A 13,833-nucleotide genomic window follows, 5' to 3' on the forward strand; every position below is an offset into this window, starting at 1 on the left:
TATTGAATCGTACGTCAGTTGTTGGTATATGCAGTTCTATAATTAACACGGTTTAAAGCCCTACTCCGCGGCTATTCAAATTCTATTGTATGTATGCAACCCATGATCACAATAGGTAACAGTTAACGGCCACGCGCCACACTTTAGCACACAAAACCATGGGTATTTTATTATAGAATTTTATATAAAATAGATTCTATTTTGACAGGCATCACTGTTCATAGTCAGGATTTTCATGGTTTTTCAGTGACAATGTAAGGTTAAAAGCTAGGACTTAAGCAGGTCTTTAAGTTACATCAGAACTTTAAGAAATCCGCAAGTTTTTTATTTCTTGATACACTTTGACGTTAAATGGAAGCAAGGAGCTTTTACCCTATTACAATTATAAATATACCATTGTATTGTTTATAAAGTCAAGAACACCTACGGATGTGTTAATAAGTTGTCATGTTTTGGAAAATATAGTTAATTTGCCTCTAAAGTAAAAGAAATTGAAAAGTTTAGTGATTTTCACTATATGTTCAATATAAGCGATGGTAGGAGAAGACCTCTATAAGCTGTTGCTTTCGGCTCTGGTCCTTTTTCAGGCATTATCTTATGTACCATGTATTATGAATTGTAAATATTGCAATTTTGTTTGAAATAAACTATGTTTTAAACTAAGCGATGGTGATACTTTTAAAACAAAATTGGAAGCAAGATGTTCAGTTAGAATAAATATTTTCACATGAAATTGAAGAGGAGAAATTGATGTATACTGTCATATGTATTAAAATATTCACAAACTTAAATATATATTTGAAATTAATCATTGAAAATAAATTTCCTATATAATCTATTGCTCAAAGTGGCATCACTAGGTAAACCAATATTGATATCGGATAATTTTCAAGGGAGGGCAACCTACTAGGATATACCAGTCAAATATAATAAAAGCTGTGGATGGTTGAATTTTTAATCCATCGGGTATTGTTCTGTCGCTTTCTTTGTCATTTCCTAGACTGTCTATCAAATATTTTTTACCCTGGATTGATAGTACACACCCAGTGGTCTTTATGTGTATGGTGTATCTGGCATGATGGTGATGAAGTATGTACCATAGATTTATTGTAATGCCATCTTTCTACAACATGACTGGAAACATCCTTCAACAAGTTCAAGTTAACCCCTACCTCGGAATTACCTTCTCGGAAGATATGAAATGGACAACTCACATCAACAACATCTGCAAAAACGCCAACTCTTCCATCGGATTCCTCAGAAGAAACCTACGCCACTGTCCAAAACCATGTCGCAAGAATGCTTACTGGGCATTAGAAAGATCCAAAGTGGAGTACGGTTGCACCATCTGGGATCCCTACACCAAAACAGAAACTGAAAAACTTGAACGCATTCAGAGAAAAGCTGCCAACAACTACACCTCCAGAAATCCAGGCTGCATTACATCTATGCTCCAGCAACTAGACCTGCCAAGCCTCCAAGAACGCTGGCGGTTACACAGATTGACCTTCATGTATAAGGTGGTGGAAGAGCAAGTGCCGGCAATCAACATACGGGATTATCTCACATCCCAGGGCTATAGGCGTTCCATAAGAACAAAAACTTTTCAGGACCTTATTAGAGTGAACATTGTGGACAAATCAGTGTGTAACAACCAAAAGTGCTTTAAACCAATATTTGCCAAAACAGAAAACTATAAAAACTCGTTCTTCGTCAGAACTGTAAATGACTGGAATGACTCTCAAGTAAACTTAGACTCAATCCAGTCATTCAAGAACTCTATACATTTGTGTGACTAAATAATCTGCGCACTCCCCCGTCGTGTTAAAGCCAGTTATTGGTCTCTACGACGTAATCATACAGATACAGAAGTTTTGGTATTTTATTGCTGAAATCATTTTCAAATTGTAACTTTCTTTTATTTTCTGATTTTGGAGTCGCTGTGCTCTTTAAGATAGGCCGGCGGTCGGAGAAGTAATATATGGATCTTTCTACCAGTAACTGTTTTTACATCAGCTGCTATCTCAAGGACCGGAAAAATATATTGTGCGTCGTTGTTTGAGTGCATCCGCTATCGTATGCGCATGCGTAAAAATGGAGTTTATTGCTACAATTTTCAAAACAGGGCGGAAGAATTAGTAAAGTTTCCTATAAATATGTCTGTAGAAGCTATAGATATTAATATGCAGATGATGGAGTGTTTATTGAACTATATATAGCCGTAAGATTTATACATCTGCAATATTAAAGGGTAATGCAGTGTACTAAAATGTAGACGCTGTATGTGGTATGAAAGTTTTGACAAGTTTTCGTACAAGCCTTAATTAACAAGGCCGATTAAATATAATGAAATCATGAAGATGTAGTTCATAATTATGCTAGACAACTGCAGCGTTGGAGTTACCTTTATAATGATGTGAAAACAAACATGTTGAAGAACAAACAGCCCCCGCCAATCCCAGCAGCTAAACCAGTGCGCGATCGTAGTGTGGGACGAGAAAAGGAAAGGGAATCCGTAACCGATCCTAATCACTGGAGTTTACGTGTTCAAGAGACTCTTGTTTCTGCATTACCAGATGAAAGTCTGCATGTGACTCTGCTTGGAGGTGCAGATAATGGATATTTTCTATATTTAGATGAAGTTGAACATGACAAAATAACCTATCACAGTGGAAAACTGGAGGCTGGGAATATAGTTCTTGAAATTCAAGGACAGCGAATCGCTGGCTACACATTAAGAGATGCTCTTATTTGGCTTAAACAAGTCAGTCAAAATGGGGCACCAGTCATGATTAAATCAGTCAGACCAGGTATGATTAGTTACACTTCCAGCATATATTATATATTTAAATGATTAATTAATTTATATATCACTGTGTTTCCTCTATTTGTGCCCTTTCCTCAATTCGTGACATCTTTATTTTCCCGATTTTATGCACATGACGAAACTATATGATGTACGAATTTTAAACCATTTTTCCACTCATACATTGCCGACTGTAAATACTCAGAAAAATGCAGAAGAAGCATGTAAAAATATTTTAAAAAATGATCAACTTTATATATTTTTTCCAAATATCTCCAAAATTTCCATTATTAACCTTATATTTTCATAAATCCACCTGTTGTTTACCATAAGCCACCCATGTCATGAAGGCGCTCTTGAAAATTTTGTACACTGTACTAGGTTTTACAGTTACTCAATGATTAAGTACTGTGCAACATGTCTTTTTTACTTCCAGGCCCAGTTGATGTCATTTTATGACATTTAATATGATTATTATGATTTATTGGTTTGAAAAAAAAAAGAGCTATAAATATGAATAGATTGGCAACTTGAAAGGCATATAGAGCAAATCTCGCCAACCTCCCGTGACAAAAAAACGAGATCTCGTTTACCGGAAGTGGCGCTTTCTCCACGCGCCATTTTGTATGCGAATAATTATCACCGTATGACCACGCTTCTTTCGATGGCAAAAAAAACGTGTACTTGGTGTCTTAAGACCATTTCATATTAAACTAATTTTGTTTTAGAAGCTAACATGTATTTTAAATGTAGTTTTAAAGGTACAAGCTGTAACTCCATGCTCGCCGATATTTGTTTTTAGTAAGATAACGCCGAATCACGCTCTAAAACGAGCTCACGCGAGATTACAGCCAGTTGCCATTCTGTGTATTTTATACTTCTTTGGAAAAAAATACACAGTTACTTCCCCAAATTGCAATAAGATGTAAATCAGATAACTACAATGTAGATAATTATGAACTCTGAAACTTAAACACTGTAAATATTATTCTAACACGGTCTGCAGCAGTTGCTATATAAACATATAGCGAAATCGCCTATACATGGATCTACGATAAAATATAGCTGTTCCATTCCACCCTACGATTGTAACATGACTGTGAGATTCTACTCTGCTTCCATTATATGCAGACTAAGTACTCTACTTCAGTGCTCCAGCTAGGATTAAAAAAGGGCAGGGTGCTGGCACTGAAAAGGGCACTTCTGGGGTGGTGGTCGGTCTGGGACCGTGCTCCCCCGGGGAAAAATATAACTGGTCCATGCATACAGTTCATTTTAACATACTTTAGGCATGGAATTTGGCATAATTTAGACATGTTTTTGGCACACTTTAGGTATGGTCTTTTAATAGGTTATGTCTGTCATCTCTAATGTACCTATTTATTAACTAAAAATTCTGCTGTTTGTATTTTACTTGGCATTGATTTTCAGCTTGTAACATTTCTTTGTAATTGCATACTGAATAAAAATATCTATGTGTTTAGGCCTATTTTGTTACAATTTCAGAACACATCTTCTCCATGTAGGCTACTTGATATTTATAAATTTATACTGCAACATATTATATACAGAAAATAAAGTTTAAACTTCCACTTAAATAAATGAAATCAGGCAAAGTTTTTAACTTACAACAGTCTAAAAGCAAGTTTAGCACTTGTAATAGACATATTCCGGGTATCCAAAATTTTATATCCGGATATGGTTACACTTTTTTCTAAAAGTCGTCGAATGTCCAGTTTAAACAATATTTTAGAAAAATTATTATGATGCAGAGACTGTTTAACAGCATTTTACAGTATCTGACATTAAAGTGTACCCTGTCATTACATCTTAGTAAACTAATTTCAAAGAAATATTCATGAAAAATCGGCAATTTCACAAAACAGACGACAACCTACTTTCGATTTCAAAAACTTGTAAAAAGATAAAATCAAAATATTTTCCTATTTAAATTTGATTGTGATCAATTTTTATTAATTAGATTTAAATGTCTGTTGTCTGGACTTAAGTTTCAGATATGTATAAAGGGGTATTTACGACTATATTACCGAAAACGAAAGTACACTTTGACAGGTGGCGCGAAATGTTAATGATTTCAGACTGGTTTGCAAGCTGTTTTAACACTAAGGTTCAGTGATTTTAATGCTAGTTTAATTGCTAGTGGAGCAGTCTAAAATATCATGGTCTGCCTCGGGCACGATTACAGCAGGTAATTGTTTGTTAATTATGTCAATGCCCCCGGCGTGTATCACTCGATAAAAAGGGGGCAATAAAGCAGTGTATTATAATCACTGAGGCAAAAAAGGGAAGTTTGGCTTAAAAAAGAAATGAATGGTTGTAAAAACGGGCAGGGTGCCTGGCGGGGCAACAGGGCGGAACGAATTTCGGAACGGGCGATGCGCCCTGCTGTAAATAGCTGGCTGGAGCACTGTACTTTTTCAGTGCTAAGTAGTAGTAATAAAAAATACATCAAATTTTCTGAAACATATATTTTCTAAATGATGAATTTATTTGTTTATATTTTTACCGTAAGAAAATGTTTCAGCCTGGTAAGTTTCAACTTCAGCATCGGTGCATCTAGATCTATATCAGGTTGTGTGCGTAGTTTACAATTTCTGCGTTGTAGGCACCACAAATGTCAAAGTTCTAGATTTTACTTTGACAGTAAATAAATTATAATTTAGTGTTGTATCTAGAGAGATTTAGAAGGGCGGAGCACCCCACCCTTCATTTCTTGCGCCCTCCTGCCCGTATTTTGCGCCATTCAATGTGTATCTGTGCCACTGTAAATGCCCGCCTTGAAGCCCCACCTTGTTTCACTGATCACGTGCCGAAACTGCGATTGATTGACAAGCAATAAATGTTTCAGTCGGCATACTTGCTACCGCTACTGGATAAACACACATTTGTGTTAAGAAACTTAAGTAATTAAGGTCACGTGTGACTTTGTGTATTTATCTGCCATGTACTACATTAAAGAGGTGCGAGTAAAATGTGTACATCAGGGGTTCCATTTTTGACTCGGGACCCCGGGTCTGGACCCGGGAGATTTTCGAAAGACGCTCCAAGGACCCGGCATGATACTTGCCTGTGCGTCACTCGGGACCTGGAGGCATTTTCCTTTGGTAATCCTTCCTCTTATCATTCATTTCCTACAGTAAAACTATGGCCACGATAAACACGTGTATTCAAAATAAACACTCGCGGTCATGCCCTCCTGCCTTTGATCTTCTGCTAAATCCCGCCCTTTATCTTGTGGACATGCCTGGCCGATTTTTTTTTATCAGCAAGTTACGTCACAGCGAGTGCACATAGGTAATGAGAATCAATGAAGTGTTAAGATTAATTGAGAAAGCGTATTGATTGTGTACTGTCAAAAAGGCGCCAATTATTAAATTATCTGTACCAGCTGATAACCGAGCACATGAAAAGTGCCCTGCAAGATTTCTTCATGCAAACTTTAAATTAGACCATTGTTTAGTGATCGTACCTTAATTTCAACAAGAAAATCCACAAATTTTAATGCATTTGGAAAGCAAAAATAAGTTTAGAATGTCCGTTCACGATTCTAATTACACCCGATGACATACGCAATTTTTCCAAAATTCACTAAAACAACTGACTTTCAATGCAATTTTTAATGAAAAGAAGCATCATTATTTGAGGAACTATCTCTGGTTTACCTTAGTGGACAAAGTTAACTGAGCAAAAACAACATTCTGACGATATTCCGAAAGTGTACCAGTATCCGGATAGTACGTTTTGGATACATTTTTAGCCCACCATCATCATTCAAATCACTCTGCGTCCGTGGTCCGTCAGTCCGTCTTTTTCTTGTTATCGCGTCTCCTCAGAAACTACTGGGGGGATTTTGACCAAACTTTGTCAGAATGATGTATTGGTACCCTAGTTGTGTCCCCCTGGAAATCAGACTGGTTCAACAATTGTTTAGTGAGTTATGGCCCTTTGTTTATTTCTATAATTTACATATATTTATATAGGGAAAAACTTTGAAAATCTTTTTGTCCAAAACCACACAGCCTAGGGCTTTGATATTTGGTATGAAGCATCATCTAGTGGTCCTCTACCAAAATGATTCAAATTCTTTCCCTGGGGTCTAATATGGTCCCGCCCCGGGGGTCACATGGTTTATATAGACTTAATCACTTATATAGGGAAAAACTTTGAAAAACCTCTTATTCAAAACCACAGGGCCTAGGGCTTTGATATTTTGTGTGTGATATCATCCAGTGGTCTTCTACTAAGATTGTTCAAATTATCCCCCTAGGGTCAAATATGGCTCCGCCCCGGGGGTCACATGGTTTACATAGACTTATATAGGGAAAAACTTTCAAAATCTTGTCCAAACCACAAAACCTAGGGCTTTGGCATTTGTAATGTAGCATCATCTAGTGGTTCTCTACCAAGTTTGTTCAAATTATCCCCCTAGGGTCAAATATGGCCCCGCCATAGGGCAGTTTGCTTGGCTAGAATAGCACAAGCACATCGTAAATGGAAAAAAAATACGAAAACCCCATTTTTAAACAAAGTTTAACTACCAGTATATCTTTATTATTAGTTAAAAAAATTATATGAGTAGTTGCTATACATGATTCTGTAAGGGGAAGTGGTGGATGGCTCTCCGACCCCACTCTCCACAATGACGGGGATAATAAATGAGCAACCTTTGGTTACTGAAATTAAAAAAAAAAAAATATGGCCCCACCCTGGGGGTCACATGGTTCATATAGACTTATATAGGGAAAAGCTTTTAAAATCTTCTTGTCAATAACCTACAACGTTCAAATTTGGACCACATGTATGATTTTGAGTGGCAAGATGAACCTTGACATGAGTTGACCTACTTTCACATTTCTCAAGCTACAGCCTTCAAATTTGGACCACATGCATAGTTTTGTGCACTGAAAAAACTTTGACATTGACATTGACCTAGTGACCTACTTTCACATTTTTGAAGGTACAGGCTTCAACTTTGGACCACATGCATAGTTTTCTGTTCAGAAATGAAATTTGACCTTGATTTTGACCTAGTGACCTACTTTCACATTTCTCAAGCTACAGCCTTCAAATTTGGACCACATGAATAGTTTTGTGTACCAAAACAAACTTTGACCTTTACATTGACCTAGTGACCTACTTTCACATTTTTGAAGGTACAGGCTTCAAATTTGGACCACATGCGTAGCTCTGTGTTCCTAAATAAAATTTGACCTTGACATTGACCTAGTGACCTACTTTCACATTTCTCGAGCGAGCTACAGCCTTCAAATTTGGACCACTTGCATAGTTTTGTGTACCGAAATGAACTTTGACCTTAAGATTGACCTAGTGACCTACTTTCACATTTCTGTAGCTACAGGCTTAAAATTTAGACCACATGCATCTATAGGGTTGTGTACTGAAACAAACTTTGACCTTGACATTGACCTAGTGACCTACTTTCACATTTTTGAAGGTACAGGCTTTAAATTTGGACCACATGCATAGATTTGTGTTCTGAAGTGTAATATGACCTTGATTTTGACCTAGTGACCTACTTTCACATTTCTCAAGCTACAGCCTTCAAATTTGGACCACTTGCATAGTTTTGTATACCAAAATAAACTTTAACCTTAAGATTGACCTAGTGACCTACTTTCAAATTTCTCAAACTACAGCCTTCAAACTTGATGCACATGCATAGTTTTGTGTACAAAGAACTTTGTCCTTGAAATTGATCTAGTGACCTACTTTCACATTTCTCAAGCTACAGCTTTCGAATTTGGACCACATGCACAGTGTTGTGTACGGAAATGAAATTTGACCTTGAGCTACATGTAGTCAATAAGTCTTGAAATTTGGAACACTCAAAAATGGCACATTGGTGGGCGCCAAAATCAAGATCACTCTGTGATCTCTTGTTAAAAATTTTTTATTTTTTTTGCAAACAACATTTTATTTTCAGCAGAAATACATCTGGTTCAGATACTTGTGTATACAAACAAATTTTTATATTGCATGTAATAAATTTTGGCAGTAATAAAAACGGATTTCAAATCGGTCAGCAGAAAATTATTGACAAATCTGTTCAGTTGAAATAAGTATTCATGCAGGTTGAAAATGTGAATAGGGTGATAGAGTCTTGTGACGAACATACAATCTTGACTTTTACAGACAGGTCATCTCTGGGCAATCCTGGTCCCACTGGTGCTGGGGCTGCAGTATATTTAGAGGGATACTTTTCAATCCCAGTTCTAAAGAAGAGAGTCAGTAAAAACAGCAACAATTACTCTGGAGAAATTGTTGGAATTGAAATAGCCCTTAAATTCCTTGCTGAAGCCAGTATGATAGAAAACAGAACGGTCCATTTCTTCACTGATTGTCAATCTGCAATCTTATCAGCATTTTGTAAAGAAATTCCATCAACCAAAATAGAGTCCATTACAAACATCAAAAGATATTTGGCAAGAATACAAGACAGACAAAACAAAATCATAGTTCACTGGACACCCGGACACAGGAATATTACTGGAAATGAACTTGCTGACAGACAAGCCAAATTAGCTGTGACAGAAATCAGTATGTCTGAAACGGAGAACGAAACAGGTGTATTAGATGCAAGGGAAGCAGTTAAGATAATGAAAGAAAAAGTCATAAATAAATGGAACAACAAGTTTTTATTGTCAGAAAAGACAGACATTATTCAGGACATGTACTAAAGCTGGGAAAAGGAACTGTACAGGCGAAAATGACAGAAAAACCTTTTCAGTTTTGAACCAGCTTCTTAGTGGCCACAGTAAACTTAATAACAACCGGGCAAAAATAGATAATAACTGCTCCAAAAATTGCGACAGCTGCCCTGTGCCAGAAACAGTAGATCACTTCATCTTCAGTTGTCTGAAGTACAGTCAACAGAGAGAGACACTAGAGAGAACTGTAGAAGACATCCTGTTCAGACGACATGGCATCAAATACAGCACAATTTCCCTGGCCACATTGGTTGGAGAATTCGATCAAATGACAGATGCTGTGAGAGAAGAACTGGTCAAAGTAGTAAATTATACATAACAGATTCAGGGAGATTTGATTAATGTCAACTAAACAACTTCCCTCATATTAAAATTAAGTCAAAATACTAGAAAACATTTTTGTGTAAAGCAACAGTGAATAAGCACAATAAGAGTAACAGTAACCAGAGATGACACAGAAGCGGTCATCGCTACGACAAAAGCGGAATACGATCTACACACATGTAGTAAAATGGACGCTGGTAGAAAATGTTGAACCATTAATATTGTCTGTTAATGTAGAATCAGCAAGAATTAGCTTGGCTATTTCAATCAAAATACTTACAAAAATTGTGAAAGTACAACCGCTATGCACGAAAATTGGCAAAAATTGTTCCCGAAACTGTAGGGTATTTCGGACGACACACATTTGGATAAGTCAATACACAGTGTCAGAGAAGGTGGAAAGCTGCAGATATTCAATTAAATAAATTTTAACTAAAATATTGTTTCATGAAATATGCTGCAGATTCAACACGAAGCACAGAATTATTGATACTAATGATAGGTTTAAAAGATATATAGATTGTGTAAGGACACAGGTTTAAAAGGTATATAGATTGTGTAAGGACACTGTAAGGATGAAATTGATTGTTACTGTTTCCTCAAAAAAATGGCTATGTTTACAAAAAAACACCAGTTCTAATTTATGAAAGAAAAAGTCACAATACATGTTTTCTTTTATATCCAGTTTCAAAGAAAATCGAAGTAATGATTCTAGCATTTAGATTTGTGTTAAGAAAGACACAAGCAGATATTTTCAATAATATCTTGTAATGCAATAGATATGTAAATAAGCATTATTAGGGAGAAAAACAATAAAATACAATGGCTAAAATTACTCGGATACAGAATGCCTCCAAAGTGTGCAAAATGGTGCGCATGATTTCAAAATTTTCAGGGGGAGCATGCCCCCTTACCCACCTAGCCCCATGCCCTTTTTCCACTGCCACATGCCCTTTTTCAATCCTGGATACAACACTATAATTCAGAACTTTGGAGTTACGTTTCCTGTTTTCTTGATATTTTTATGCTCTAAATTTATATACATGTACTAGTCTCCATGAAGTCACTAAAACTGTTGAGTAACTGGCAATAATATGAGAATTGAGATTAAATCACCTAACTTGACTGATTGGAATTGAACTGTAAATTACTATTTACCATAACAACCTTGACCCTAATGGGCAGCCAATCAAAAGTCACAAATTGAGGAAACAGCTTCTGGGTGAAGCAGATCACTGCATGTATACAAATCAGGTACGTGATTTTTTTGTTAATGCTACAGTTTACTGAGTTTTGAGGGAAATGACTGGTTAAATAGTTCATAAATTTGTTATTTGGTGTTATTTAACTTATAGTAACAATTACTTGTGAGCTGTACTGCGCATGCGCGAAAATCAAAGGCTCAAACTAAAGGTCACGAAATGGGGACACAACAGGGTACAGGACTGTCCTTTTGCAGATCTACTAAAACCAGTGAAGTTCACAATGTCTGTGACTGTTTTAGCACGGACTGTCATGTATTTAATGAGCATAAGATCTCAGATGAGATCAATTATAAATGAAATCTAACCATTAGGACTAGAGTTACTTGCCCTTGATTTTTAATACAGAAATTGCAATATTTTACCTTGTTTACACTCAAGCAACTTCATTTCTTCACCAATCCAAATAATATTTACACATAATGTGTATGATTAAGAGATCTTGGATGAGGTCCAAGAGGTAAATCAGTTTAGTTGGACCAGTGTTATGTGCCCTTGATTTACAAAAAATGCTATATTTCACATTGTTTTGCATTTTTCTTTCTTCACTAGTCCTAATCATGTGTATGTGATTGATTTGAAAGTTCAAGTATACGTCTTCAGGTGGTCTCAGATTGTCAGGGTATGTAACTGTGGACTGATTTTATTTCAAATTACCTCCCTTTGTCTTCAATTAAAATGAACATATTTTGGTAACTACTTGCATGATTGGTCCCAAATTTCAGTTGTGGGATCAAGTGGACCCAGACAATCAGGGTAGACAACTCTAGAGTGAAGTTTTGACAGATAACCTCACTTTATTTTAATTTGAATGGATATTTCTCATTACCTTCTGACAAGACTGATTTGAAATTTCATCAGTGTCATCAGATGATAAAGTTAGCAACCTCTGGACTGATTGATGTCTGATTACCTCCTTTAGTTTTTAGCTCAGGGTGATTATTGTAAAACCTTGATAACATTATACTCACCATAGAATTTCTATTCCCAGTCCGTTTGTTTATATGTATGTCATATAGTGTTATTTCTAGAGCTCAGAAAGGGCAGGGGGCTGCCAGAAATGAGCAGGGTGCTGTTTTTAACAGGAAAGTTACCGTAGTTGCGTTTCCAGATGTTGATAGTAAGGTATTCAAAACATTTATGATTACTGCGCACTAATCAAAGAATAAAGTGGTACATGTAAATGATATCTTCCCAAAACCAGTAACAAAGTTTACAAATGGGTTTTTACATTACTTTGTACTTCTGGTCATAATATTCAAGCCTTTTTTTTAAAAATGTCACCAAGGATGTCAACTTATCCATGTGAATATGAAATAGTGGAGGCCTTTATATGTGTATAAGCTCGAAACCATGCAACATGTTACAACATAATGAAAAGGTAAGTTTCATGTCCTTTGTAGACTAATATTTATCAAAATTCATTTTATATTAATTCAGTCTTCGTCTTAATTTTTTTTCAGCACTTGTCCTTTCGGGCAAGTAAGTTAAGAAAACCACTTGCCCGAAAACATTTTTACTTGCCCGAAATCATTTTGTTTATAAATATGATGTATTTTGGTTTATGCTTAATTCAACATTCAGTTATTTAAATGGTAGTCAACTAACCTACCCACACTATAGATGGGCAGGCTAAGCCAACGTAAGTGGATAACCATGTTGCAATATTCAAGTAACTAGCAGACAGAAATTATGGGAGAAAGCTGTAGAAAAAATGTAAAACCTATACCAGTATCTAGTTATATGCCAGGTGTGGGGTTCAAATTTACACTACCCTTCTAAAACTTACTTTTTTAATCCAGGGCCTTTAAAATATAGTGTAGTTGTTCAAATTTAACTGCAATAATGGATCCCCCCCCAATCCAAATTGTTGTGTTTCTGGTGGCATGGCCAAAAAAAGTTGAATCATTATCACAGTCCGGGGCGACGTGTCCAAAAAATATGGACACAATAATCATCATCAACCCACCCGTGTTTAAAGCAAAAAAAAAAAACATTAACAATTATCGGTAATTATTCTGTTGATAAACAAGTAATTGGCCTTGTTTTCATCACCAATTAAAACCCCCTCAAAGAGCTAAAGAAGTGTGTCGGTATCATGGCATTTGAAGTGGAGATCAAAGCGGTATAGTTGCCCGAGATTGTCATGGCATTACGTCATGTTTTCGCGCCATTGTGACACATCACTGTCTGATCGTACGGCGTCGGTTCTTTAAATTGCTGAGAAGAAATCAGTAAAAAAGTATCTTCTTTAATTTTTAGCTCACCTGTCACAAAGTGACAAGGTGAGCTTTTGTGATCGCGTGGCGTCCGTCGTCCGTCCGTCCGTCCGTCCGTCCGTCAGTCCGTAAACTTTTGCTTGTGACCACTCTAGAGGTCACATTTTTCATGGGATCTTTATGAAAGTTGGTCAGAATGTTCATCTTGATGATATCTAGGTCAAGTTCGAAACTGGGTCACGTGCGGTCAAAAACTAGGTCAGTAGATCTAAAAATAGAAAAACCTTGTGACCTCTCTAGAGGCCATATTTTTCATGAGATCTTCATGAAAATTGGTCAGAATGTTCACCTTGATGATATCTAGGTCAAGTTCGAAACTGGGTCACGTGGGGTCAAAAACTAGGTCAGTAGGTCTAAAAATAGAAAAACCTTGTGACCTCTCTAGAGGCCATATTTCTCAATGGATCTTCATG

General features: G+C 36.4%; 1 protein-coding gene across 9 annotated transcripts in view; it reads left to right on the forward strand.

Moving 5' to 3' along the window:
- The first annotated feature begins 2,077 nt into the window (after positions 1 to 2,077).
- The window catches only part of LOC123529326 (membrane-associated guanylate kinase, WW and PDZ domain-containing protein 3-like), a 284,542-nt gene continuing 272,786 nt past the window's right edge, over positions 2,078 to 13,833 (forward strand). For all 9 annotated transcript variants that reach the window (XM_053521338.1, XM_053521345.1, XM_053521342.1 and 6 more), the window contains exon 1: positions 2,078 to 2,810. In XM_053521338.1, the coding sequence (XP_053377313.1) occupies positions 2,429 to 2,810 (382 nt within the window). In that variant the 5' untranslated portion in view covers positions 2,078 to 2,428. The remainder of the gene's footprint in view (positions 2,811 to 13,833) is intronic.

Source organism: Mercenaria mercenaria, chromosome 13 (assembly GCF_021730395.1).
Source record: "Mercenaria mercenaria strain notata chromosome 13, MADL_Memer_1, whole genome shotgun sequence".
Classification (NCBI taxonomy): Eukaryota; Metazoa; Mollusca; class Bivalvia; order Venerida; family Veneridae; genus Mercenaria; species Mercenaria mercenaria.